The following is a 26,915-nucleotide window of genomic DNA, read 5'->3' as shown; positions in this document are numbered from 1 at the left end:
AAAAAAAAAAAAGAAAATCAGCAATTATCTGAAAAGAATATTAAAATACTCTTTTCTTTTCCAATTACATATGTGTGTAAACTGGATTTTTTTAATGTACACTTTAACCAGAACAACATATAACAGCAAACTTAATACAGAAGCAAATATAAGAATTCAGCTGTCTTCTATTAAACCAGACATTAAAGAGATTTGCAAAATATGTATAACATGCCACTCTTCTTATTTTTGTTTTGGAAAGTATATTTATTTTATATGTTAGCATGTAACAGGCTTATTTCTTTTAATAAATTAAGAAACAAGTTTTTTTATTGAAGTATAGTGGATTTACAATGTTATATTAGTTTCAGGCATAAAACATAGTGCAATATTTTTATAGGTTATACTCCATTTAAAATTATTACAAAATAATGGCTATGTTTCCCCGTGCTATACAATATGTCCTTGTTGCTTATTTATTTGATACATATTTTGTATCTCCTAATCCTATACCCCTATTTTGCCCCTCCCTCCTTCCTTCTCCTCACTAGTAACCAGTGGTTTGTTCTCTGTATCTGTGAGTCTGTTTCTGTTTTGTTATATACATTCATTTGTTTTATTTTCTGGACTCCACACATCAATGATGTAATACAGTATTTGTCTGTCTCTGTCTGACTTGTTTCACTAAGCATAATACCTTCTAGGTCCATCCATGTTGTTGCAAATGGCAGAATTTCATTCTTTTTATGGCTGAGTCGTATTCCACTGTATATACGTACCACACCTTCTTTATCCATTCATCTGTTGATGGACACTTAGGTTGTGAAATAAGTATTTTTTTAATTTTTTAAAAATGTTTTAATTTCTAATGCAGTAAGTATCAATAGATAAAATCCACGTTCACCAAAATTGCCCTCAATTTTTAGGAGTATAAAGGTGTCGAAAGTCCAAAAACTTTGAGAATTATTGCTTCATTCTGAGTGTCACAAAATTTAATTAATGGAAATTACATAGTGTTCATTGTGTGGCAGCTAATAACACTCTCACCTCAGCAAGAGGAGTCCTTGCTCTATGGGACTATGAAGCTTGCCTGCAAGAAGGTAGGGCATCTTCTGAAAGGTATCTGTGCTTTAAAATATAAGTATAGTTGTAGGGGTGGATTAAGTACCCATCTTCTAGGAAGAGACAGGTTTTAAATTGATATGTTTTCATTAGAGTACTTCTGTTCCATTTTATTTCTGATATGGCCCCCTTTCAAAGAAGCCATCTACTTCCATGTGAGAATCATAGAGTTGAATGGGATCTTCAAGATCATCTAGTCTACCTTTAACTTTTAGGAAACTGTAACCCAGAGAGAGGTTGCCAGCAAGTCAGGGCCAGAGCTGGGGTTAGAGTCCGGCAGCAGGCTCCCTACCCAGTTCTCCTTCAACTGTATCATGTGGCGGACTTGGAGCTCTGTGTTACTCATCATCTTTTCCCATCACCTACCTCTACCAAAGATGTTTATACGTTTCCGATAAGAGAAAAGATTTGAAGAAGAGAGAACCTGACTCTTAACTTGAAACATTTTTTCCAATGTGTCCTTTAAGAGAAGTGTTTTCACCAACTTATTAATGCATATATTTGGGTATGCGCCAGGCACTGGACTAGGTACTACAAATGAAAGATAGTTGACTCCAGACCATGAGCAGACAGACAGTTCCAGTAGTATGTAGTAATTGCTTTCAAGGATCCATGTACAAAATGCAATTTCTGGCTACTCTGATTAGCCCTACTCCCAGCTTTCCAGCCCTAGAATACAACCTTTACTGGCCCAAGCAGATGTGCCCAAGCACACCACATGTTCTCCTTTGGATAACTCGTCTTTTTCCAATGGGCTTTGTTATCCCTTCCCTAACCGTGACTTTTTTTCCAGCTTTACTGTGATATAATTGACATTTAACATTGTATAAGTTTAAGCTATGTAATGTGATGATTCGACATACATTTGTATTGCAAAACGTTTACCACAATAAAGTTAGTTAACAAATCCTTCACCTCACATAGTTACCATTTTATTTTTCTTGTTGTTGTTATAGTGAGAGCGTTAAAGTTCTACTGTCATAGCAACTTTCAAGTATACAGTGCAGTGTTGTTAACTACAGTCACTGTGCTGCATATTTGCTCCCCAGAACTTATTCATCATAAAACTGGAAGTTTATACTCTTTGACCGGCATCTCTCCATTCCCCCATCCCTCAGCTCCTGGCAACCACCATTCTGTTCTCTGTTTCTATGAGTTTGATGCTTTTAGATTCCACATATAAGTGAGATCATACAGTTTTGTCTTTCTCTGTCTGACTTATTTCATTTAGCACATTGCCTTCACGGTCCATACATGTTGTTGCAAATGGCAGGATTTTTTTCTTTTTTTATGGCTATTCCATCATATGTATATATATATCACATTTTCCATTATATGTATTCCATTATATGTATGTTCCATTACATGTAGATATATATATCACATTTTCTTTATCCATTCATCCATCGATGGACATGTACGTTGTTTCCATGTCTTCACTATTGTAAATAGTGCTGCAGTGAACATGGGGGTGCAGATATCTTTTTGAGATCATGATTTCATCTCCTTCAGGTATGTACCCACAAGTGGGATTGCTGGATCATACGGCAGTTCTATTTTTAATGTTTTGAGGAACCTCCACACTGTTTTCCATAGTGGCTGCACCAGTTTACATTCCCACCAACAGAGCACATTCTCACCTCCTCACCAGCATTTTTTATCTCATATTTTTTTGATAATAGCCATTCTAACAGATGTGATGTGCTATCTTCATTGTGGTTTTCATCAACAGTGACTTTGTGTGTTTGTGTGTGGTACGCGGGCCCCTCACTGTTGTGGCCTTTCCCGTTGCGGAGCACAGGCTCCGGACGCGCAGGCTCAGCGGCCATGGCTCACGGGCCCAGCCGCTCTGCGGCATGTGGGATCTTCCCGGACCAGGGCACGAACCCGTGTCCCCTGCATCGGCAGGTGGACTCTCAACCACTGCGCCACCAGGGAAGCCCAACAGTGACTTTTTAAAATATATGTTTGTTCTTCTTTGGTCTCTTTCCTGACCTCCACTTTTGTGTTTTCAGTTAGTGATTATCCTCACTGTGTCCAAAGTGGAACTACCCATTTTCCTCTCCCACACTTACTTGGGCCACCCACTCACCCACTAGAAAAGCTGGGGAGCTATTGCCTCCAGCTCCATGACCCCGCACTGCACGTGCACCCTGCTAGTGCGTCCTGGAGACTCGCCTTCATGATTACTCTGGAACCCATTCTCCTCACTGCCTTGATGCGGGCTTGGCCTCCTCTCTCGGAGGACTGCTCTTCTCCCACTCCTGCTCTTTATCTTCTCTAATCTCTTTTCCACAGAGCCGCTACATCATTATCAATGATTTTTTTTTCAGATTATAGAAAACTTTGGAGAATATAGAAAAAATTAGAAAGAAGAAAATAAATGTCACTCGTAATTCTTCCATCTAAACATAACTAACACCAGTCCTGTTTCTATGGGGATTTTGCAGAGACCTGTGTTAACACACTTCTTTCTCCCCAAATTGTCTATCATACTATATGTACAGGTTTGTAGCCTGCTTTATTTTGCTTGTTAACATTGTATTGTGAACGTTTTCCCATAGCATAAAAACTATTTGAAACATTTTATGCTTTGTAATAATTTTATTATAGCCCATAATTTGTTTAACTGTTCTTTTGTTGGAGATTTACATTATTTCCAGTTAGAGTGTATTTATCAAATGCACGTTTGATCATGTTCCTCCCTACTTAAAATCAGTGGCATCCAGTCCCTGATAGGACAGAGCCCAAGGTTTTCACATGGCTACGAGACCTTCACCCCATTTGCTTCCCTCCTGTTCCCCTACACTCTCTCCGTGAAGCCTTGACTCCATTCTTACCAACACTCCCTTCTCCCCACCTCCCCTTTGTGCTCCTAACTATTCTTCAAGACCTGCCTCAAACTTAGTCTCCTCTCTGGTCTTCCTTGACCTCCTTCAATCAGAATAAGTTTTGTTTCTTTTCCTATAACTCTATGTAGCATTTTGTAGATATGACGATTATTTTATTTTCTTTTGCATTATTTTTCATGCTTAAAATATGGTAGTAATACAAAGTCATTATCCTACATTGAAACCATACATTTTTCCATATAGAGTGAAAAGAAGTTCATCTCCACCCCTTATTCCACTTCTTTCCCATAAGTAACCACTATTAGCAGGATTTTATTATGTTTTTATCTATATCCCTTTTCAGATCATGAGCGCTCCAGGCCAGGGTTCTTTGTGTCCAAGTGTCTAACAGGAAGCTGGGCACACAACAGGCCCACAGCCTGTCTGAGGGACTGAGTGCCTGGAGAGCAATAGAGCTTAGGGAGATGTGGGGAGGAGTGATCATGTGCCTCTGTGGTCAGGTGGCCTCACTGCTTTCTGTCTTTCCATCGGTGCCATTTCTAAGGATTTATGAACAGCTTCCAGAAGTACAGAAAAAGAGAGAAGAGGAAAAGAGGAGATTGGAATATAAGTCCTACCGGCTGCGAGCCCAGCTATATAAAAAGGTCAGTCAGTCCTAGAGCAGGATTGATGAGATTTATCAGGGGAAAGAGAAATTGAGAAAAACACATCTGACCTGTTTGAATTAACCACATTTGGAGAGTGGACTTAATTAAGCTCATAACGCATTGTACCACTACTAAAATTTAGAAGATAAAAGCACCTGTAACTAGATTTCAAATCTGAAAATCTAGAAAGGCAAATCTAAAAAAGGCATCTTCCAAGGACTTCCGTGATGGTCCAGTGGTTAAGACTCAATGCTTCCACTGCAGGGGGCACAGGTTTGATCCCTGGCCAGAGAACTAAGATCCCACATGCCGCATGGCACGGCCAAAACAAAAAATTGTTTTAATGTTTTAAAATTGTTTAATAAATAAGGCACCTTCCAGGCATACATTTGGAATGAAACCAAATTTCATACTTGGGTGTCAGTTTAGATGCCATGCTGGAAATGCCCACATCTTTCAGAACGGATGAGTTTTCATCCAGAGTCCCAAATGATAGTTTTATGCCCCTTATGGGTGAATCATATACCACTAGAACTTTTTAAATAAATTGGAAAATGTCCAAGTGTAGCATACAAGTTGGCAGTTTGGGTACTCAGAGCCTTGAAGCCACTACCATTTCCTGCCCACAGCCCCAGTAGAATCAGTGGTACTGCAAGTCCCAGAACCTCACAGGCCAGGGGACTTGCTACCAATTAATTCCTTGAGAAAGCAGATGGGCTACTATGCCTGAAGGTCCAGATCCTTCAGTGTTCTCATTTCTTTCCCAACCACCTCACTTCACCCCCAGAGGACTCTGAAAGTCAGAAACCAAGAGACAAGTTCATACCAGACTGATGTGGGATTGGAGAGCTGCTTCTGGAGCGCATACCGCAGCTCAGGCTGGGCTCCCTCAAGTGGGGATGCCCCAGGCAGTACATGGCCTGTCTGGTGTGTCAGCATCACAAGGCCAGGCCTCTTATTGTGCTTGTGTGTTTGTGAACTGATAGATGGATTAGTCTATTAGGATTATATTAATATTATATTTCTGTATAGACTATAATAGACTACAGATCATCTTCCCTAAACACTCAGGAAGTATTTTTTTGTATAATTACCATAGTTTCTGTAGCTGGGAAAGATAAACAAGATTTGGGGAGAACACTGGTCTCTTCAGCAACATGTCTGGGGTGAGGAGTGGCTGTCTGCCTCTAGCAGCAAGAGTATCTAACTTTCTTTCCTGCCTTTCTTTTCTTCCACAGAAAGTGACCAGTCAACTCTTGGGGAGAAAAGTTCCTTGGAACTGACATAAGAGTATTTTTCTCAGAGCCTTGGAATTATATTTTATCGGCCTGGAGGAGCACAATCCTTACTTTTATGAGTCTGGTTTAATAAAACTTATCTTGTTGTCCATGTGTAATTTAGAAGTAGTAACCTTCTAAAGAGTCTTGGGTAGAATGATGACTAAGATTAGTGATGGTTTAGGAGCAATACTTTCTCCACAGTGGCCTTGCCCACAGGGATGTTTGTTACAATGGTATTATCTTAATTCTAGGCAAGAGTAAGTCCCTTTTTGTTTGTGTTTTTATAGAAAATAACTTCTGATTGACTCATAGTAAAGCAGCAGCAGAGGGTTATTTATTTCCCATCTGTAGAGGTGCAGGGAGCTATGCAGTGTCTCCCCGAGGTGTGTGGGGAACTTCAATCTGAAAGCACCAGTCAAGGAAAAGAAATGCAACATAACACGGTGAGAGCCCTTTTGTTGACTTGGTGTCAGACAGTGTCTGGTTAGGGTAGCCATCAGGTGGGCCCAGAGACTCTCAGCAGACACAGATGCCTTGGGTCCAGAGCTACCTCCTAGCCTCATTCCAGCTGCCTTCGGGGCCATTAGCCTTTAGTAGACACAACTCAAGAGGCAACAGAAGCTTGATTTAAATCATGACCTGGTCCTGGCCAGTGGGATGTGGGTTGTGCCACTTCTAGGTCTAGTCCATGTCAAATCCCACACTGTCCCTGGCTGCCTTCTTCCCCTTCAGCAGAGACCTTGGGGGCCATAGCAGACTGATGGCATCATTGGCCCTGATCCTTCTCATGTGGATTCTTCTCACACTCCTTCTCCACGCCCTTTCCACATGACTTCGCATTTCCTCGCACTGAAGAGGCAGGGCATGACACCTGGAGATCTAAGGGGCGGCCCAGCCGAGCTTAGCCTAAGCTGCCGACCCACAGACTCATGAGCTAAAAAAATGTTTATCATTATTTTGTGGTGGTTTTTTATGCAACATTCTCGTGGCACTAGATAAATGAAACAGTAGCAACCCCAAAAACTGAATGGAGCAGAGCCACCCCACCACCAAGGCCACTGGGTTCCAATGTGAACAAGCAGTAAGCTTTTCCTGTGCCGTCGCAGTGAGACTTCAGGGTTTGCTTATTACCGCAGCAGAGCTGACTCCTCCAAACTAATCCACAACGACACAGATCTTAGGCCCCCTCTTTGCTCCAGTGCCTGAGAGACCTGAGCAGAGGGGAGACGGTAGATAAATTGAATTGCAGGGACAACACCTAGCCTATAGCTTGTGGAGAAGAAAAACTAGCCCATCATCCAGAAGCCGAGGCGCTGGTAAAGGGCCAGGGCAGAGTACTGCAGCATGCTGGTGCTGAGGACCACTTCCCTGTAGCCCTTGTGCCACGCAGACTCGGACAGTCCTGACCAGGGCTTTTACTTATCCCCTGACCATGGTGCTCCAGAGCCACACGTAGGTGAAGCAGCTGCAACTGCTCATTCCACAGGGTGGGCTTCTTAACAGGCAGCGCTCCCACCATGCCCACCACCTGCTCCTCAGACTCAACCACCCAGAAGCAGGAGCCACTCTCACTAAAGTAGGATTTGGTGATGTCAGACATGTCTGTGTGCAAAGACATGACCTCAAACTGGATCCAGTGGTATTTGGCAAGAAACCTCAGGGCAGCAGGGAGGGCGAGGCTGGCCATGAAGGTCAGGACCCAGGAGCCAGAGACCAGGAATAGGGCAAGAGGCCCCCACAAGCAAGAGCACAAGGTTTCGGGGCAGCTTTAGGATGTGGTGGAAGGTGATGGGAAGGTGCTCGGTCATCACCTTGGAGAACAAGCCCATGACCCATTTGCGATAATTTTCCTGGTATTTGTGGATTTGATAAGGAGCCACATGGAAGACTTCTGTGTCTGGATCTCAAAGTTCAAGAGAGAGGTAGGAGTCCCTGTATGACTTCCTGGCAGCCCTGGGGGAGAGAGAAGAAGCCATGTGAGTGGCCTATCCTCCCACCCTCCAGAACCGGGGATGACTCTGCTCAAGGATGTGTCTTTCTGCTTCTACCCAAGAGGAAATAGGCCACAACCACTGAGAGAAGGTGTAGAGTCAGCAGAAAGGTCTGCGTTTGATCCTGTCTCCATGCATGGCCTTGGGCATGTAACATAGTCTTCTCTAAGAACCTGCCTTCTGAAGTTGTTTAGAGGCTTTAATAAAATAACATATACTAAAAAAATAAAATAACATATACAAATCTCTGGTTATGAAGTACCCTCCCCTCCCCCTCTTTCCCCTTTCCCTGGCTCTCTCAGCTTCTCCATACATTGGGGTGGCACCATGCAGCAGCCAAGCATGTGTCCCTCTCCCAGGGATCATACACTGCAGTAGTCCTGTGTTACCAAGTACAAGTTTCAACAAAGGCTTCTTCCCACTTGTTTGCAAATTTTCAGGCTGTTGAGGTGGCATAAGAGCCAAACACCAAAAAATAGACCAGCCTTGAGAGCCAGAGGAGGGTCCAGAGCTCCAGGCCACACCTAAGAACACTGTCCTTCCACCCATAGCCTCTCACCTGCTACCACAAGAGCCTTGAGTGTCCAGGGCAGCCACTGCCCTCAGCCTCCACCTGGCATCCAGGAGAGACTGCAAGGGCACGCTCCACTTCCAGGGGCCAGGTCCTGGATGGCACCTCATTGGCCAGCTCCTGGATATTTGTTCATCATAAATCCCAGGCTCAAATAGCTGGACTATGATGGAGCAGGGAGTCCATTCTGCACTCTCTGATCACTGGGAAATTAGCCTGGAGGGGTACACAGGGTCTGGAACAGCTCAGGAGTCCTTGCCCTTGTGGACGGCCTACACCCCACACCATGGCAGTTCACCTAGCACCTTGGTGCTCTCTGATGTCCACCCTCAGCCCCTCCACACAGCTGCTATGCCCCTGGGGAATTTGCCTCTCACCCTGTTCTCTGTCATCACAGACCAGAGTCCAAGTCCCCTGGCTCAGCACACAAGGTGCTTCACAGCTGGATAAGGGCAGCAGGGACCTGGCCATGCAGGGCCTATCATCCAGGTTAGGAAGTTTGGACTCTATTCCAAGAACACCAGGAGGCCATTGTTATGCTTTTAGCTGAGGAGTAACCCAGAGGTAGGGGTGGGGTGTGTGGGGTGTGTCTATTACTCTGGCTACATGTGAAAAATGGATTGGAAGAGCCAGGAATGGAAGCACATATCCCCCTGCCCCCAGAGGCTAGCACAGCAGTCCAGGCAAAAGACGGGCCTCCAGATACAGATATGCGGGCTGCTCACTGTAAAAGAGCACCTCACCCAAGAAGGCTAGTGGGAACTAAAATCCATGAGCCCTGGCACAGAGCTGAGTCTGACCAAAGGAAAAGGCACCTTTTTCTTACTTGCTCAAAGGTGTCGCTGCTCACTGAACTGTGTTTCCAATAAGTTGTGTCTTTGTGAAGGAAAGGAGTTCCTTGTTCTATGTTCACAAAGGAGCCATCTAGGCTAGCAGGGGTCCTACGAGAGAAAGCAGTGACTTGGACCAGAGTTGGGCCATGGGTGTGACCTGGCCCACTTGGAGGTGCACTTTGGGGGCAGAAACGGCAGGAGTTGATGTGAGGATGAAGAAGTGGTCAGAGATGACAGCCAGATTTCTGGCAAGAGCATCTAAGAAGACGCTGGAGAGAGACCAGACTTGGAGAGAAAGATCATGACCACCCCAAAGGTGCCATCCTGGCAGCTGGAATCCAGGGCTGGTGATGGAGACTGCTGAGGCTCCAGATCTTCGGCACGCAAAAAGGCCACAAGGGTTTAACTAACATGAAGGCAGGGTGGTGAGCCATGGGTATGTTACATTGTTTTCGGTACATTTTAATATTTGTTTAAATGTTAAGCAAAACTTGAACTAAGAGTCAAAAGAGAATAGAAGGCTCCAAAGTTCAGCTGAGTATCCCTAATGAGTCTATCTAATAACCAGTCAGAAACCTAATAGTCAAGCCGAGGGGCCAGAGGTCCTTGATCTGTCCCTGCCCTCTCTTTCCTGTATTCTCACCGGCTTCTGTGGCCTCCTCAACACCCAATGGCCTTGGTTTACATTCAGGCTTTTCAACCTTCCTCATAGCCATGAATAATGAGGAGGATTTATTGACAAGAAAAATAATTGTCAAAATATAGCACCAAGCTATAAAGTTTATAAAACAGTATGTTTTCATTCATTTTTGGAAAAATATAACAAAAATAATTTATACACACAAGCATGCAGAGAGAAAAGTCTGAATGGTTACACCAAACATTGGCAGCATTTTTCTCTGGATAGAAGAATTATGGGTAATTCTCTGTATAAGAAATGAAGTCTGGAAGTCTCAGCACATTCCAGACTCGGCCCTGCATGCAGATGGTGAGACTGAGGCTTGGGAATCTACCTGTCTCTGCCTCAGCCAACTTCTTTTTTTTTTTTAATTCATTTTATTGAACTATAGTTGACTTACAATGTGTTAATTTCTGCTGTGCAGCAAAGTGATTCAGTTATACATATATGTACATTCTTTTCCAGATTTTTTCCATTATGGTGTATCACAGAATATCGTATATAATTCCCTGTGCTATACATTAGGACCTTGTTGTTTATCCATCCTATATATAATAGTTTGCATCTGCCCATCCCAAACTCCCAATCCATCCCTCCCCCACGCCCCCTCCCCCTTAGCAACCACAAGTCTGTTCTCTACGTCTGTGAGTCTGTTTCTGTTTTGTAGATGATTTCATTTGTACCATATTTTAGATTCCACATATAAGTGATATCATATGGTGTTTGTCTTTCTCTTTCTGACTTCACTTAGCATGATAATCTCTAGGTCCATCCATGTTGCTGCAAATGTGCCTCAGCCAACTCTTTCTTTTTCTAAATATTTATTTATTTTTGGCTGCATCGGGTCTTAGTTGTGGCATGCGGAATCTTTTGTTGCAGTGCACCGGCTTCCCTCCAGCTGTGGTGCACAGGCTCAGTAGTTGTGGCGCAGACTTAGTTGCTCCGCGGCATGTGGGATCTTAGTTCCCCGACCAGGGATTGAACCCGTGTCCCCTGCATTGGAAGGTGGATTCTTTTTTTTTTTTTTTGCATTAGGCGGGCCCCTCACTGCTGTGGCCTCTCCCATTGCGGAGCACAGGCTCTGGACGTGCAGGCTCAGCGGCCATGGCTCACGGGACCAGCTGCTCCGCGGCATGTGGGATCTTCCTGGACCAGGGCACGAACCCGTGTCCCCTGCATCGGCAGGCGGACTCTCAACCACTGCGCCACCAGGGAAGCCCGGAAGGTGGATTCTTAACCACTGGACCACCAGGGAAGTTCCCTCAGCCAACTCTTAAGAGTCTAAAGAGACCCAGCTAAGATTGTGAACTCCTAAAGGTAAGGCAGGTGTGTAACTTTATTCTATTATTTTATTTTTAATTAACCATTTAAATGTGTACAATTCAGTGGCATTTAGTACATTCACAATGTTGTGTAACTGCCACCTCTATCTAGTTCCAAAGCATTTTCTTTACCCCGAAAGGAGACCTGTTAGTCAGTAGGTAGTCACTCACTCCCTATTTCCACCACTCCCGAGCCCCTGGCAATCACTAACCTGCTTTCTGTCTCTATGGATTTACCTATTCTTGATGTTTCATTTAAATGGAAACACGTAATATGTGAACTTTTACGTTCAGCCTCTTTCAGTCTTGTTCTCAAAATTCACCCATGTCCTAGCATGTATCAGTTCTTCATTGCTTTTCATGGCTGAATAATGTTGCATGGTATGGATAGACCACATTTGTTCATCCAGTCATCCATTGATGGACACTTGAATTGTTTCCACCTTTCAGCTATTGTGAATAGTGCTGCTATGAACATTCTGTACAAGTGGTTGTTTCAACACCTGTTTTCAACTCCTTTGGTATATACCTAGGAGTGGAATTGCCAGGTCATATGGTAACTCTATTTTAACATTTTGAGGAACTGCCAAACTGTTGTCCAGAGTTTTACTTTCCCACTAGCAGTGAGTCTTATTTGGTTTTACTATCTGCCTCAGCACTATGCAGGTACATACAGGGAAGGACAGACAGCTGTTACTCACTGAGATATTAGATGCCTGGCACTGTGAGAAAGCACTTTTCCCATGCTGTACTATTTGATATTGGCAGCAACCTAAGAGCTAAGGTTGATATTGTTTCCAGTTTACAAATGGGAAACCGAAGCCCACAAGCCTGAGATATCTTACCCACAACCCCATAGAACATGGCAGGGTGGGACCCAAGCCTTGGCAGCTCTGACTTGAAGGCCTGAACATTTTGCTTTTTCAGTACCACATGCTGACCCCAACAGGCAGCTGTCTGACAAGTGAATTATTAAGTAGTGTAAAGCACTGTATTCCAGGAGAACCAGCTCTGTCTGCTGGGATGTAAGATTCACCTCCAAGCCTCATTACGCCCCTATCACCAGCGGGCAGACCATACTTGACCAAATTCCAATACGTGACCAAGGCTCTGTTCTTTCTTCAAGATCCACTTTAGTGCTACCTTCTCCATCAAGACTTCTGACCCCTCCCAAGCAGATAGATCTTGTATCTGCTCCCTCTTTGAAGCCTTTGCCCTTCTCATTAAGCACTTATATCACTGTTAATTTGTTACTTGCTTAACAAGTAACTGTTAACTTATTACAGTTAATTAAACAGTTACAAGTAACTGGATAAATTATTTTATTCTTCTATTGCCTATAGGAGCCTGATTATAATAGGTAATTATATTTTTGGAATCATTGTTATTCCCAGAGTTGTGGGACTTGAGAGCAGCATGTCAATGAAATCCCATGCTTGCATTTATGAAGAACACTTGCCTAATAGACCAGCTCAGTCCAGAAATGGGCCAATGAAATGGAAGGTAGACAATCAAGACTCATAGTGTTTTAGAAGCCTCAGAAAGAGAAGGAAAATGTCCTGGAAAGAACATTATCTGCCCTGATCTCTCATCGGGGCTCCCAATAACCTAGCCTCAGGTCAATGCCCTGGTCTCCCACTGAGAACTCATAACTTAAAAGAGACGAATGAGAGGAAATACAGCAAATCATTTCAAGGGGAAAGAAAGTGGACTAATAGGTCCTTGGCAGGATGTTCAGAAATCCTAGAACAATGATTCAGCTCTACAGAAATGTTTCTAATCTAACCTAACCTACCTTTTAACAAATTTAGCAAAAGGGAGATGGTATCAGCACTCAAATTAGGATAATTCGAGCTGATTTTACAGATATAGATCACCAAAGGGCCTAATTATGAAGGTGTGGATGGGTAGAGGGGAACCAGGCATGTTATTGCTCAGAGGCCTGAAGCGAGGTGGAGGGAGAGGTGACAGGAGCCTGACACAGGAGTTGACTAGTGCAGATCTCCCTGAGAGGTTCAGGGCCAAAGCCAGCCTAGGGGTCCTTGCAGGGAGGGACCAGGAGAATAAATACCCTGGCCTCGTTCTCCTGCTAGCCTCCCCGCTTCATACACTGGCCGAACCCAAGTAGAAGCCAAGGGGAAGGGAGGACCTCTTGCTGGGTACATGGTAAGTCAGCCTCCAGGGCAGAGAGAAGAGTGGAGAAAGATGAAGGGTGACCTGGAGGGAACAGTGAGAGACTACTGGCACAGAGGATATGAAAACAAGAACAGGCAAATTTGATGAATACAAACTTAGCTCATTGCACCCAATCAACCTAAAGAGCTGTGCTTTACTCAATATTGTAACATGGAGTACAGATGGCACATCAGTCAGCAAAACAAAGCTAGGAGCAGAGAAGCAGCTGCAATCCCAGCACAGTTTCCAGAGAAGAGGAATTGACTACTGTAGTTTGCAGACAAGTGGAAAGGTCATCAAGGGCAAAAGCAGAATGAGAATGGCAGCAGGGGGCCTGAAGTAGCCTGTGAGCCATGAGGCTCCTTCTAAAAAGAAGGTGCAGGGCTTGGGAGCAGTTCTTGTAGTTCTTCTGAGTGTGTGGTGGGGAGGGGAATAGGGGATTAAAGACCATTTCACTGTAGTTACAGCCTTAGTTGTTCCCAAGACTGGGGAGATGGGGAGCAACAATGATTGCCTGGGTAACAGAGCCCCCTGCCCTCACCTTATCCCAGAGACAGCTGGCTTTTTACTTTAACATGCAACCCTTGACTAAGGAGCCAGATAATGGTGTCCTACCAAACTGCATCCCTTCTCTGCCAGCACCAAAGTCCCTATAATTACAGGTTGCATTTGCTGGGGGGCCTTTAGGCTCTGAAGCAACCTGGTTAATTAAGGAACAAAGAACATTGTTCCTAAATTGGATCAATTTTTTTAGAGAAAAAGCTTGTGGAGCTTACGTTAACTTCTTTCCCAGGAAATGGCATTACTTTTTCTTTTTTCTTCTTCACCCAAAGTCTCACAAAGAGTTGAAAACATTATAAATAGTTACAGAAATAAACCCTTTCAAAACACTCTTCATAACAAACTAATAAACAGTTCAACTTCACCAGAAGTCTGACAACTCAAAATGGTGAAAATGTTGAAAAGTTAAAAGGCATTGTTGGCGAGTCTGCTGAGACTGGCACACTTGTGCCAATTACAAGTGCAAAATGGCACCTTTCTGGTACTAAAAAATTCATATCCTCTTCCCTAATAACTCCACTTCAGGGAAGCTATCCTAAAGAAAGAGACATGTACAGAGATTTATTTGCAAAAGTGAAGTGAAAAATTGAAAGCAATGTCATTCTATAAAAATAGAATTACAAACGTGATGTTTCACATTGATAAAAACATGTTTGAGAGTGATGGCACGGGAAGAAGCAGTGTGATGGAGTCGTTAGGAGCATAGAAGCAGGGGTCACTCAGATAGACCTGAGTTTTAATTTTGACCACAAGCACTTTGAGCTTTAGGGCAGCTTTGACTCCCTAAGTTTCAGGGGGAAAGATGCCTTCATAATGGAGAGGTCTGGCAGGGGGTGGGGAACCATCTTAATGAAGTGACCAAACTGTATCACCAGTGAAGAGGCCAGCTGACATGATGTGCCTCCCAACAATACACAACTGGAAGGACACAATATCTACTATCATTCCCCCAAATTTTTAAACTGACTCGAATCATGAACAAACTCATTCTGAAATTCTGAAACACATCTAGGGTACTCGTCAAAGAATATCAACATCACTTAAAAAAAAAGAAAGAAAGAAAGAAAGATTGTTCTATGGAACTTCCCTGGTGGACCAGTGGTTAAGACTTTGCCTTCCAATGCAAGGGGTGCAGATCTGATCCCTGGTCGGGGAGCTAAGATCCCACATGCCTTGTGGCTGAAAAAACAAAACATAAAACACAAGCAATATTGTAAGAAATTCAATAAAGACATTAAAAATGGTCCACATCGGGACTTCCCTGGTGGCACAGTGGTTAAGACTCTGCACTCCCAATGCAGGCGGCCCAGGTTCAATCCCTGGTCAGGGAACTAGATCCCACAGGCATGCTGCAACTAAGGAGTCTGTACGCCACAACTAAGGAGCCACCTGCTGCAACTAAGACCCAGCACAACCAAATTAAATAAATAAATAGTTTAAAAAATACTTATGAATAAATATTTATAAAAAATGGTCTACATCAAAAAAAAATTCTTAAAAAAAGATTGTTCTAGATTAAAGGAGACATGACAACACAATGTAGGGTGAAGTGCCATGAGGTCTGCAATTTACTTTCATATTTCAGAAAAGCAAGCAAATGTAGCAAAATGTTAACAAATAGTGAAATCACATGAAAGTCACATGGATGTTCATTGTATTATTTTCAGTTGTTCTGTAGGCTTGAAACTTTTTGAAATAGAGTTCAGAGACTAAATTTGCTTCCTTGAAGGTGGTAAAATCTCTTGGGGTTGTAGAGAGGACTATATGAGGCGGTGCATAGAAAGAGCTTAGTGCAGCACATGCAAGAAATGCTAATGATGTGCTTTGGTACCTTACTATTTATGACCACAATGGAAATATATGTTTGTCCCCTAAGGATTTCTACCTCTCCGTTCTCTATCATGGTGCAGGATCGCAGTTCCCCACCCCTTTTGATGTTGGCATGGTCATGTGACTGGACAGTGAAACATGAGATAAGCAATATCTGTCACTTCCACATGGGAGCTTTAAGAGCCACCATGTAACTCACAGCATGACTTCCAGCTGTGCAGTGACCCACAGAGCGCATGCTGACATAAAGCCTTCGGCTGACTGGATTCCTGAGTCACTGCAATGAGTCTTCCTACTAATTCACAGTGGCTATGTGGAGTGAGCAAGACACAAACTTTTGTCGTATGAAACCAATGAGCTTTAGGGACCCTAAATTACAGCCTAATCTAACCCAGGAGTCCAGAAATAACTGCCCTCTGGTCAAATCTTGCCCATCACTTATTTTTGTAAATAAAGTTTTACTGGGATACAGCTGTGTGTATCATTTATATACTGTCTGTGGATGCTTCAGCACTACAACAGCAAGAGCTGAGTAGGTGCAACAGACACCATATGGCCTGTAGAACCGAAAATACGTACTACCTTGTCCTTAACAGAAAAGGACCCCTAACCTACTCTATCTTAACTGACACAATCATATTTTAAGACAAAATAGAAAAAAAAAACCCAAAGCATTTATAAAACATGACTTTTAGCTGTAAAACCTTGGGCAAGTTATTTATTACTTCTACAACCTTTTAGTTGCCTTTGTGTAAAACGGGAGTATTAACAGTATCTACCTCATATGATGCTGTGATAATTAAATGAATTCTTGCATGTAAAAACTTGCAACCAGGAGGCTTGGAACAGCAATGCTGGAGTAGCCAGCAGTAAGTGCAGGAATATGAGCTGAGGGATATACAGTCATGAAGACAAAAACTCAGTACATTGTAGACACCCAATAAATGTAAGCAATTATTCCACTTACATAAAAATAAAATATATTTGAACAGAAACAGAAGACTAGAAGACAATAACAAATGACAGTAACCATGGTTATCTTTTTTTTTTTTTTTAGTTTGAGGAAGTTTATTGTTACATTTTTGCAATAACAGATGAGGCACAACTATCTCAATAAAAAAGACAATAATCGAGGGTAACAGTGAAATTAAAATTTAAAAAATAGAAAAGCCTAAGGTTTTGGAGAGAAAAGTGACTATAATCTATGTGTAGAAAGGCTGTAAATGGTTTCAGTTGACCTTGCAAAGAGCGATCTTCTTCTCGGATGCCGACCAATCATGGAATTGAGGGCCGGGCGCCCTGCAGGACTAAGCCGTCCACTCAGCTTACCGTGAAGAGGGGAGCTCGGCCGCAGGGGGGAGAGCGGGTCAGTTCTGGGCCGGGCAGGGGCCCCCCTCGGGCCGTGCCCCCTGCTTCCAAGTCCGCTCAGCTTCCCTGTCTACACCAACTCGCTTCCGCCTCCGAAAGCAAACCAGCAGCCGCGTCAGACAGTTTAAAGGACAAACGGCACTTGCCGACCGTGCTGACCCCACTCGCCAGCAAGCCGTTCGGACGGGCACCTGCACTGGCTACGCCGACCGCCCCCTCCACCAGACCACAGGGAGCGTTTCCAGGCTGGTGAGGAAGCGCGTGGGTCCCGACACACGTGTGAGACCTGGAACCCGGCAGGCGAGGAGTGCTCGTGCCCCAGGACAGGGTCCTCTGAGCGGCGATAGCGGGGTCTTGGGCCGCCCTGACGCAGCCCGTTGAGAATGTTCTTTTTCCTTTCAGCCTCGGTCATCGGCCCCGATCCCGGGGCACGTCCTCTCAGTTTATGAAGAGCCACAGGAAGCAGTACAAAAACAGCAACTTTTCTCCAGCCAAAAAAAAGAGCTGAAACCCCAGCAAACATCGACAGGAAGCCTTGAGCGCCCAGAGAGACAGGATTTCATGTCATCTCCTCATTAAAACCCTGTGATAACAAGGCTGACTCAGAAGCAGTTTCTTTCCTCCCTTTCCTCCTGGGTCAGCATCTGCCACAAGATCCCTGTTTATCTGCTGGGTGAAGGCAAGCAAGCCACTCACCAGGGATGCAGGACCGGGAACAGTGTGGCCTGGGGATGGGGCCTGGGGACGGTTACTCAACCACAGGAACATTCTACTGCCACTGACAGAGGAAGCTTTTTTCTCTTTTAAATGCTAGACAGAGTCTTCAACACGCCAGACACTCTTGAGTAGAGTAATACACAGCGGGGACCAGTTTGGAATGCAATGTATTTTTATTTTTATTTATTTTTTTTATTTTTATTTTTTTTGCAGTACGCGGGCCCCTCACTGCCGTGGCCTCTCCCGCTGCAGAGCACAGGCTCCGGACGCGCAGGCCCAGCGGCCATGGCTCACGGGCCCAGCCGCTCCGCGGCACATGGGATCCTCCCAGACCGGGGCACGAACCCGCGTCCCCCGCATCGGCAGGCGGACTCCCAACCACTGCGCCACCAGGGAAGCCCGCAATGTATTTTTAAACACAGTGAAAGACACCTGGACAGAGTAACCGGACAAGTTAACTGAGTGTAAGATTGACCAGCTCGCATCGACATTCACAGCCTCTGAAGTTTCACTCAGAAGAGACCACGTCCGACAGTTTTCCTGCTACGTGTGTACGTTAGTAGAAGCGAGAGACCGTGAATGAGAACCTCGATTCTCGGCCACTAGAAGGCAGCGCGGAGCCTGGGGGCATTAACGAGGGCTCCGCTGGCAATGCCGCCAGCTCTCGGAAGTCCCTGAGAGGAAAGGAGCTCTCCACTTCCTCCAAAGAAGGAAAGGCTCCCTGCAGCCGACTGCAGCGTCGGAGATGACTCAGAAGACAGAATAGTCATCTGCAAGGCCAGCTGGTTGAAGTCTTTGCCAAGGGGCGGGGAGGGTGGGCACAGAGGCAGTGGGCACTGCCCTGTGCAGAGGAGAGGGGGCCGTTCACGGCAGCGCCCATGCGCACACCTTCCGCCCCGTGTCCCATCATGCTGCGGGCTGATCGGACAGGGCAGGAAGAGAGCGCAGGCTGTGGGGCCTTAAGTCCACACCGCTAGCTCTCACTGCCACCCTCTCATCTGACGGCCGGGCCAGGGCCTCTCGGGACATCGGCACAGGAGACTTAAAAGGCAGTGCGCTCCCTTAGGGAGGTGGTGGCGACAGCCCGCGCTTCACCTCCTACAAACCACCCCCCCCCGCCCCGGCAACACTCCTCACCAAGCACTCTCGAGTTAGAGAGAAAAGCCATCTGCAAAGATGTCGGTTTTCGTGTTTCTGTCATTAAAGACAGAGTGCGCGCGCACACGCACGCAGTCCTCGATTACATTGTGTCAGAGAAGGAATAGTTTCTGTAAAAAGAAAGAAAGCTGTGTTATTAGGCATTACACGTTAATACCAAAGTGATCGCTTGGATTTTCAGTAGTTTCACTAGTCCCCAGGATTCAGTAGCTAACATCAAAGTGTCACGTCCTTTGGCCTAGAGCGTGGCGGGCCTCACAGCATCCCTGAGCCAGGTGTTGAGGGCACGGATTCGGGAAACCCACTCCGGGACACCAGGGAGATCTGGCCTGTGGCCGGCGAGGCTGCTGAAGGACCACTAGAGCGAGGGGCCTCCTCTTTCACTGCAACATAATATCTTTCAGGTTCTCTTGCAGGATGGTGTCCTTCACAGCGTGAAACACGAAGCGGATGTTCTCGGTGTCTATGGCGGTGGTGAAGTGGTGGAAGAGGGGCTTACTGCGATTCCGTCTCTTCCGGTCGAAACACTGGACCAGGTAGCGCTGGATGTCCTCCAGCCTGTGGGGGTCACCCTTGAAGTCTGGGAAGTGCTTCTTGATGCTGACAGTCTTTACTTTCTCCACCAGGAGGTCCATCTTGTTCAGGAACAGGATGATGGAGACGTTGAAGAAGAGCTTGTTGTTAACGATGGTCTCAAAGATGTTCATGGACTCCACCAGGTGGTTGGTGCGCCTGTCTTCCATGAGGACCTGGTCGTACTCGCTGGACGAGACCATGAACAGGATCAACGTGATCCCATCAAAGCACTGGAACCACTTCTGGCGCTGAGACCGCTGGCCGCCCACATCCACCATCTTGAAGGGGATTTTTCTGATGACAAAAGTCATGCTCCACGGTGCCCTTGGTGGCCTTCCTCGCCAGCAGGATGTCCTGCTTGCTAGGAAAGTAATTCAGCTGGCCAATCTGGTCCAAGTTATCCAGGAAGTACTTCACCGATTCACCCAGCTGAAACTCGCTCCTCCGGCTGAAAGCTTCCCTGATGCCCGAATCCCTCCAGAGCGTGCTCAGAGCAGGTACGTACAGCTGAAAGGTGGCAGGCTCCACGGGCAGCCCTGCTTTGTTCTCAAAAGCCATGAGGAACATCCCGTGCTTCTCATTTTCAGAATACTGCCAAGGAATACCAAGCTTGTCTCGTGCATCAACCAGAACCCTTGAGCCCTTAAGGATGTTGTCGAAGATGGTGTCGCGGAACTCGAGCAGCGCCCTCTGGTCGAACTCGCGGCCGTGGATGATGCGCATCTGCTTGAGGAAGGTGGACTTGCCGCTCTCGCCCGCGCCCAGCAGCAGAATCTTGATGAGGCGCCGCTCGCGGGCCAGCCCCCCGTCGATGTCCCGGCTGCGCCGCCACGCCTCGCGCTCTGCGTCGCGGGCCCCGCCGCCGCCCACTCTGCGCTCGTGGGCCCCGCCGGCCTCGGCCTGCAGCAGGCAGCGGCTGAGGGTCCGCACCACGCCGGACATGGCCGCTCAGGCCATGGACCCCGCGGTGGGCGAGGCGGCAGCCGGCCGCTCCCTCAGGCCGCGTCCGCCGCCGCCGCCGCCCCGAGGCCCCCATGGTTATGTGTTAAAATATTAAGAGATAGGATCAGGACTGTTTTTTTTTTTTCCTTTGTTACCATTCTGTGCTTTAAAATTTTCTACAACAAACATAATAGATTTTATAATCTGGAAAAAATAATGAATGTTTTTTATAATTGCTGAAAATTTTTAATATTTCTGTCATTTCACAAAACATCTTTTGTTGACATCCTACAAATGATACCATCCAATAATGTCCCAATTCTTTCTTCTTGTGAAGATAGTTTATATATCTGTAAAAATAAAAGACAGATTATGACATGCTGACATATTCATGTACTACTAATTTTCATTACACGAGCATGTATATGTGAATTTATTTATTACTCAATTATTGGGATAATGGTGTAAAATCACAATGTGATTAAAGTATGGAAAGTAGATGACAATTCATCACTTACATCAAAAGTTTCAATTGCAGGGGCTTTCCTGGTGGCGCAGTGGTTGAGAGTCTGCCTGCTGATGCAGGGGACCCGGGTTCGTGCCCCGGTCCAGGAAGATCCCACATGCCGCGGAGCGGCTAGGCCCATGAGCCATGGCCGCTGAGCCTGCGTATCCAAAGCCTGTGCTCTGCAATGGGAGAGGCCACAACAGTGACAGGCCCATGTACCGCAAAAAAAAAAAAAAAAAGTTTCAATTGCAGTTATGGTGATAACTCTCTAAACATAGAAATACATTTTAAAAGAAATTTAAAAGAAATGCAATTTTAAAAGCATTCATCTAGACATTAACTTCATACTACATTTTACATTTCAAATGTACTGTGTAAAATATAGATATTTAAAATTATCTATTCTTTTAAAAAGAATGCATCGGGCTTCCCTGGTGGCATGGTGGTTAAGAATCCGATACCTGCCAATGCAGGAGAAATGGGTTCGAGCCCTGGCCCGGGAAGATCCCACATGCTGCTGAGCAAATAAGCCCATGCACCACAACTACTGAAGCCTGTGCTCTAGAGCCCACGAACCACAACTACTGAGCCCGTGTGCCACAACTGCTGAAGCCCGCGTGCCTAGAGCCCATGCTCGGCAACAAGAAAAGCCATCACAATGAGAAGCCTGTGCACTGCAACGAAGAGTAGCCCCCGCTTGCCGCAACTAGAGAAAGCCCGTGTGCAGCAACGAAGGCCCAACGTAGCCACAAATAATAAATAAATTTATATATATATATAAAGAATGCATCAACTAAGTTTAATTATATGTTACATAAACCTGCACTTCCAATTCTTTGCATCTATAATTATTTTTAAAGTAACTTTTAATTACATTAACTTTTCTTAAAAGTTAAAATATATAGAAGCATTGGTGTTCAATAAGCAAACAGTATTATTCCACATCTATCATGCTCTTTCTAAAAATACAGGCTTACAAATCTTTTGACTTCCGTAATATTTGTTACTTCAGGGAGATTTTTGAGAGAAACTTGATGACCTTCTACCTGAGATATTAGGTATTCTTGATTTATTTGTTTTTCTTCCTCTTCAATATAAGCAATCAGAACTGAAGTGTCATTTGCCGAGATACCAAATTTTTTCAAGGCCTCTGAAATCTAAGGGGGAGAAAAAAGACAATAAAACCAGTAGTTTCAACCTCTGATATCTCTCCCCGTTTGTGTTCTTTCCTGGTCAGATTCTTATTTTTCATATCCTAATGGTTTTCTCTGTCTACAGTTTTTCAACAATCCCTTCCTAATATCTACCAGCTCTGCCTCTTGAGTACTCCCTGCTCAAAGCTGCACCTCATTCCCATAGAGTCAAGCCTGGACTTGGCATGGCGCACAAACACCCACTCCCCCTGGACCTAAGTGACCCTCTAGCCATGCATTCCTGCCCTCTAGCCAGTCGGGACTGTTTGGGGCTCCCGTCATTTCATACTTTTTTTGCCTGGGCTCACACTTTGCCCTCTGCCTGGAGTGCCCTCATCTTTCAAGGTCCAGTTCAAATGTCACTCCCCTTGCACTTTCCTCCTTACAGAATGAATTGCTTCTTTGTTCCCACACATTTGCATTATTATTCCCATTATATCAATTATCTTAGGGCATTTGGACTTTGTCTTGTTCATCTGCCTTCCTCAGGAACATATCTGTTTCTTCTGCCCCTACAGCTGGAACAGGGACAAGCTCAACAGATGTTTATGAATTGTACAGTCTCCTGAGTTATTTCAGTGATCTCAAAGAAACGATAGTTACCCAGTAATTTTCCCCCAGGTACTGGGGAATTCTATCACCACACATTTTATAAACTTTTCAAACATCTGTATTTTAAACTATGCCATGGTTTTCCTAACTTTTCTCTTGATGTCAGCACTTGATTGTGTTGTTAATAGTAGTAGTAATACTAAAACTTCGTCAGCAAAATTACATTTTTTTTCAAATGTGCCCCAGGTAGAATGTTTTTAATTCAATAACTTTGATTACTATCAGTATCTCAAACCACAAACTCTTCCTATGCAATGGGTGTGTGAGCATGTGTTAAAGGGCTGTTCTAGGTCCCAGGCAGGCTTGTGTATGGAAAAGACATGGGTTCTATCTTCAAAGAGTTTATGGGGAGAACAAAAGATACACATGATAACACACAAATATCCATGCCTAATTTTTATCATTAGATTTAAATATCACTTACAGTGACCTTCCTGACTCTATATGGTCAGGAAGGACAAATAAAACTATCCTCACTTAATTTAGCTAAACTTTAGTGTACTCATATGTGAAGTGACTCCAAAGCTTATTTGTCTAGTAAGAGGCAATGCTAAACCTCAACTCTCTGTCCAGCATTCTTTCTTCACTATTATTTTCATTTGTTACTAACAACAGGCTCCAACCCAACAGTGAGTACAAAGGCTAACATGACAAGGTCAAAAGATATAAAGTAAGTAAATTCCATATTAATTACATTGTTATTTGGGGAAAGATTGAAAATAATTTCAGTAGATAGAGTTCTTGTCTTCATTTTTCCCAGTTTGTAGAGGTGAACTGCTTTGTTTGCTGCCACAAGTATCTGAAGTGGATCGACAATCTACCAAAGAGAACAAAAAGAATTACAAACAGAGAATCTGGAGTACTCTGAAGACGTATGCCCTATATCATGTTAACTTCAGTGTCAGGGGGTTTTACTTCATCACAATTCCTATGGACTACATTTCCAAAATTTTCAAAATCTTAAGGGCCTATGGTGTTTAGAAAATCACAGAATTTTACAGCTGCAAGCAACTTACGTAAATAGTAAAAAGTTTTAAAACAACACTTATTGAGGGCTATTATTATGGGAAAGGCCATATTCTCAACATTTTACCTTCATTTTCTATACTTCTCAAAACTACCCTATGACATCTGTATCATTATTCACGTGCAATAGATGAGGAAACCAAGGCAAAGAATGAGTTGGGGGTGCTTCCCTGGTGGTGCAGTGGTTGGGAGTCTGCCTGCTGATGGAGGGGACATGGGTTCGTGCCCTGGTCCGGGAAGATCCTGGGCCTGTGAGCCATGGCCGCTGAGCCTTCGCGTCCGGAGCCTGTGCTCCACAACAGGAGGGGCCACAACAGTGAGAGGCCTGTGTACCGCAAAAAAAAAAAAAAAAAAGAATGAGTTGGAATTCCAGTTCTGTCACTTACCACCGAGGGAACCTGGGCAAATTCCTTAGTGTTTTATCTGTAGAAGCAGATAATCACCATACTTACTTCACAGGGTTGTGAAGATTAAGTGAGTTAGCGGTATATGTAAAGAACTTAGAACAATGCCAGGAACCAAATAAGCACTAATAAAGGTTGGCTACCACTTGCTCAAAGTCATAATAAATGGCATATCTGGGATTTAAGTCCTGCTGATTCTAGCACTATGCAATGTCTCCTTTACAGAGATTTTCTAGTTCCGAAGAGAAGATGGAGATCCAGGCTTCTGCCATCACATCAGAGCTAGACCACCTTTCACATCTCCAAGGGCAGACCCTGGCACTTCAGCTTCTATTCACTGTTAAATTCAAGGCTGGCCAAATCTGATTCCACTCTACAGCTTGGACAAGAACTTTTTACCTGAAGATAACAATTTTAGGCTAACCTATAACGTCATGAAAAATCATCATATTTTTAAACTCCCATATAGTTCACTCATTCCCACGAGTACTTACCACTGTAGGATTTATTAATGAGCCATCAATGGCACCTTCCATGGCCTTTTTTCTCAAGTCTCCAGCATTTTTTACATATTTAAATAACAGAAGTGTCACCCTGTATTCGGGAAATAGGTCCAGCTGGTGTGTTAACTGCATTTCATCGATAAGCAAGATTCTATTGCACAAGACCAAAAGACCAAAAGTTAACAACTGTAAGTCACAAATATCCTTACTAACAATTAAATATATTAAAGTAACTTGAATAATAAGATGTAGAACTGTTAAACTAGAAAAATCCACCCCAAAACATTTGGTATTCTCATGAGACACTGTCTTCCTAACCCTGCTGAGCTGTTTCTAGCTTCCTTTACCATTCCTGGTAAAGGATCAGGGTTGACACCTGGCCCCCTAGTTGTGCAGATAAGGCAGGCTCTGATGCATGGAAGAAGGGCAGCTTCCCAACAGACAACTAGGAGCAGAAAACCAAAAATTTTTTAGACCACAGGTTACTTATAGCATTAAGGAAACCTCACTCTAACTTGGTCTTTTTAGCTTTCTGATCTCACCATTTATTTATATTTTAGCAGAACCTAGACACAAATATAAAGAAAATAATCTTATAGAAGAAAGTATGACACAATTCAAAGATATTCATTTCACACATGGGAATTTAGCCAAGAGGGTACAATTCTTAAATAATAATACTGACCCTTTATAGACGTAAATTTAACGAGAAAAGGACATAAAAGACAAATAACTGGAAAGACACAATCTATCTTTGAAATGGAAAAACTAAGCACTGAAAAAGTCTGATCTTTAAAACAATTTCAATTAAAGTTCCAATGAGATATTTGGGTGAGGCAATTTTATAGGTTCATTTTATCCTTTTACCTAGGAGGTTCCATTGCTAGCATTTTTCTTGAGGAATAAATTGACAATCTGAAGATTTATGTAATAAGATGTCCTTCTCATCATCCTAAGAGTAAAAAGTTGAAAACCTACCTAACTAGTAACAGGGGACTGGTTTTTACTAAACAACCACTAAAAACTAGTCTTGAAGAGTAGTTAAGGATGTGTAAATATAGCAATAAATAACATTAAGTACTTCACATCTGATTGGAAAACAAAACACAAAATGTGGCACAAATTGTGGGTTTTTTAAAAGGTACACAAAAAAAAATATTGAAAGAAAAATACAACAAAAAGTTATCCTTGACTTGCTGGAATTACATCTGATCTTTTCTGTTACAATCAGGAAATAATAAAATTTGTGAATAATGTCCTAGCACACAGCAGTTCAACCTTTATTATCATGATAACGTCCAATGGAACAAAAATAGATACAGACAGAATGTATACCCAATTATACAAAAAGATTCACTCAGAAAGCAAAAACATAAAGGAAGCACACCAAAATATGGCCATCTTGTATAGCAGAATTGCAGGTAATTTTTATTGTTTTCTATAAAAAATATTTTTGTGTGTATGTTCTGAATTTTCTGCAGTGTGCACACAAAATATAATGAGTACATATAACCAGGGAGGAAAAAAAATTTTTTTGTGGTTTTTGTTTTTACACTAGGGGAAAAAGGCCCCCTAGCAAACATCAGAATGGTTTGTTTTGTTTTATATAATTCACTCAGGTCAGAAACTTCGAATCATCGTTGGATACTAACCTCTCACTCTAGGACAGGCAGTTCCCCTGATGCAATCCTGTTCGCTTCAACTTGCCGGTAAGAGTCCGTTTACCAGCGCGCCCAGAACTGAGGACTAGCTCCCTATGCTAGGAGCTCCTCTGTCACAACTTTGGTGAGTCGCGGCCTTATCAGGATGATGTATCATCAGCTGATACATCAGGGAGAGACTAAGCTGATCATTGCCGGGCTGCATCACAGGGCCAGGCCTCGGGAGGTGCTCGATAAACAAGGACGCCGAGAATCACATCTGTTGTCTAGAAAATGGGTGCCGGGACTGTGTCTTCCGTTCCGCCCGGCCAGCTTTTGCTCAGCAAGGACTCACTGTCACGTCCCTGTTCCTCTCGTAACATCTTCCCCATGGAAACAAAGCCCTGAACTTCCAGAAGATCGCCC

General features: G+C 44.0%; 3 protein-coding genes and 1 pseudogene across 8 annotated transcripts in view; 1 reads left to right on the top strand and 3 right to left on the bottom strand.

Moving 5' to 3' along the window:
* The window catches only part of ALMS1 (ALMS1 centrosome and basal body associated protein), a 255,741-nt gene extending 249,745 nt beyond the window's left edge, over positions 1-5,996 (top strand). For all 5 annotated transcript variants that reach the window (XM_081253571.1, XM_081253572.1, XM_081253570.1 and 2 more), the window contains 2 exons: positions 4,498-4,597; positions 5,839-5,996. In XM_081253571.1, the coding sequence (XP_081109697.1) occupies positions 4,498-4,597; positions 5,839-5,883 (145 nt within the window). In that variant the 3' untranslated portion in view covers positions 5,884-5,996. The remainder of the gene's footprint in view (positions 1-4,497; positions 4,598-5,838) is intronic.
* A 91-nt stretch (positions 5,997-6,087) lies between these two features.
* On the bottom strand, positions 6,088-7,959 carry NAT8 (N-acetyltransferase 8 (putative)). Its single transcript, XM_081253578.1, is given in 4 exon segments — positions 6,088-7,275; positions 7,277-7,296; positions 7,298-7,621; positions 7,623-7,959. Coding segments are annotated over 4 exon segments (540 nt in total). The 5' UTR covers positions 7,710-7,959; the 3' UTR covers positions 6,088-7,166.
* A 10,138-nt stretch (positions 7,960-18,097) lies between these two features.
* Positions 18,098-20,609, bottom strand: LOC308628071 (guanine nucleotide-binding protein subunit alpha-12-like; annotated as a pseudogene). The gene has a single exon. The product of its transcript is annotated as a guanine nucleotide-binding protein subunit alpha-12-like (transcript).
* A 257-nt stretch (positions 20,610-20,866) lies between these two features.
* Positions 20,867-25,060, bottom strand: LOC308628072 (EKC/KEOPS complex subunit TPRKB-like; the record flags this gene model as incomplete). Its single annotated transcript, XM_081254614.1, has 4 exons — positions 24,841-25,060; positions 23,611-23,733; positions 22,092-22,268; positions 20,867-20,953 (listed from the first exon to the last, which is right to left on the bottom strand). Exons 1-4 carry the CDS (start codon positions 24,979-24,981, stop codon positions 20,867-20,869), a joined length of 528 nt encoding a protein of 175 aa, XP_081110740.1. The 5' UTR covers positions 24,982-25,060.
* Positions 25,061-26,915: the final 1,855 nt, after the last annotated feature.

This window comes from Mesoplodon bidens (genome assembly GCF_964165515.1).
Source record: "Mesoplodon bidens genome assembly, chromosome: 14".
NCBI lineage: Eukaryota > Metazoa > Chordata > Mammalia > Artiodactyla > Ziphiidae > Mesoplodon > Mesoplodon bidens.
This window is presented reverse-complemented; position numbering and strand designations above follow the sequence as displayed.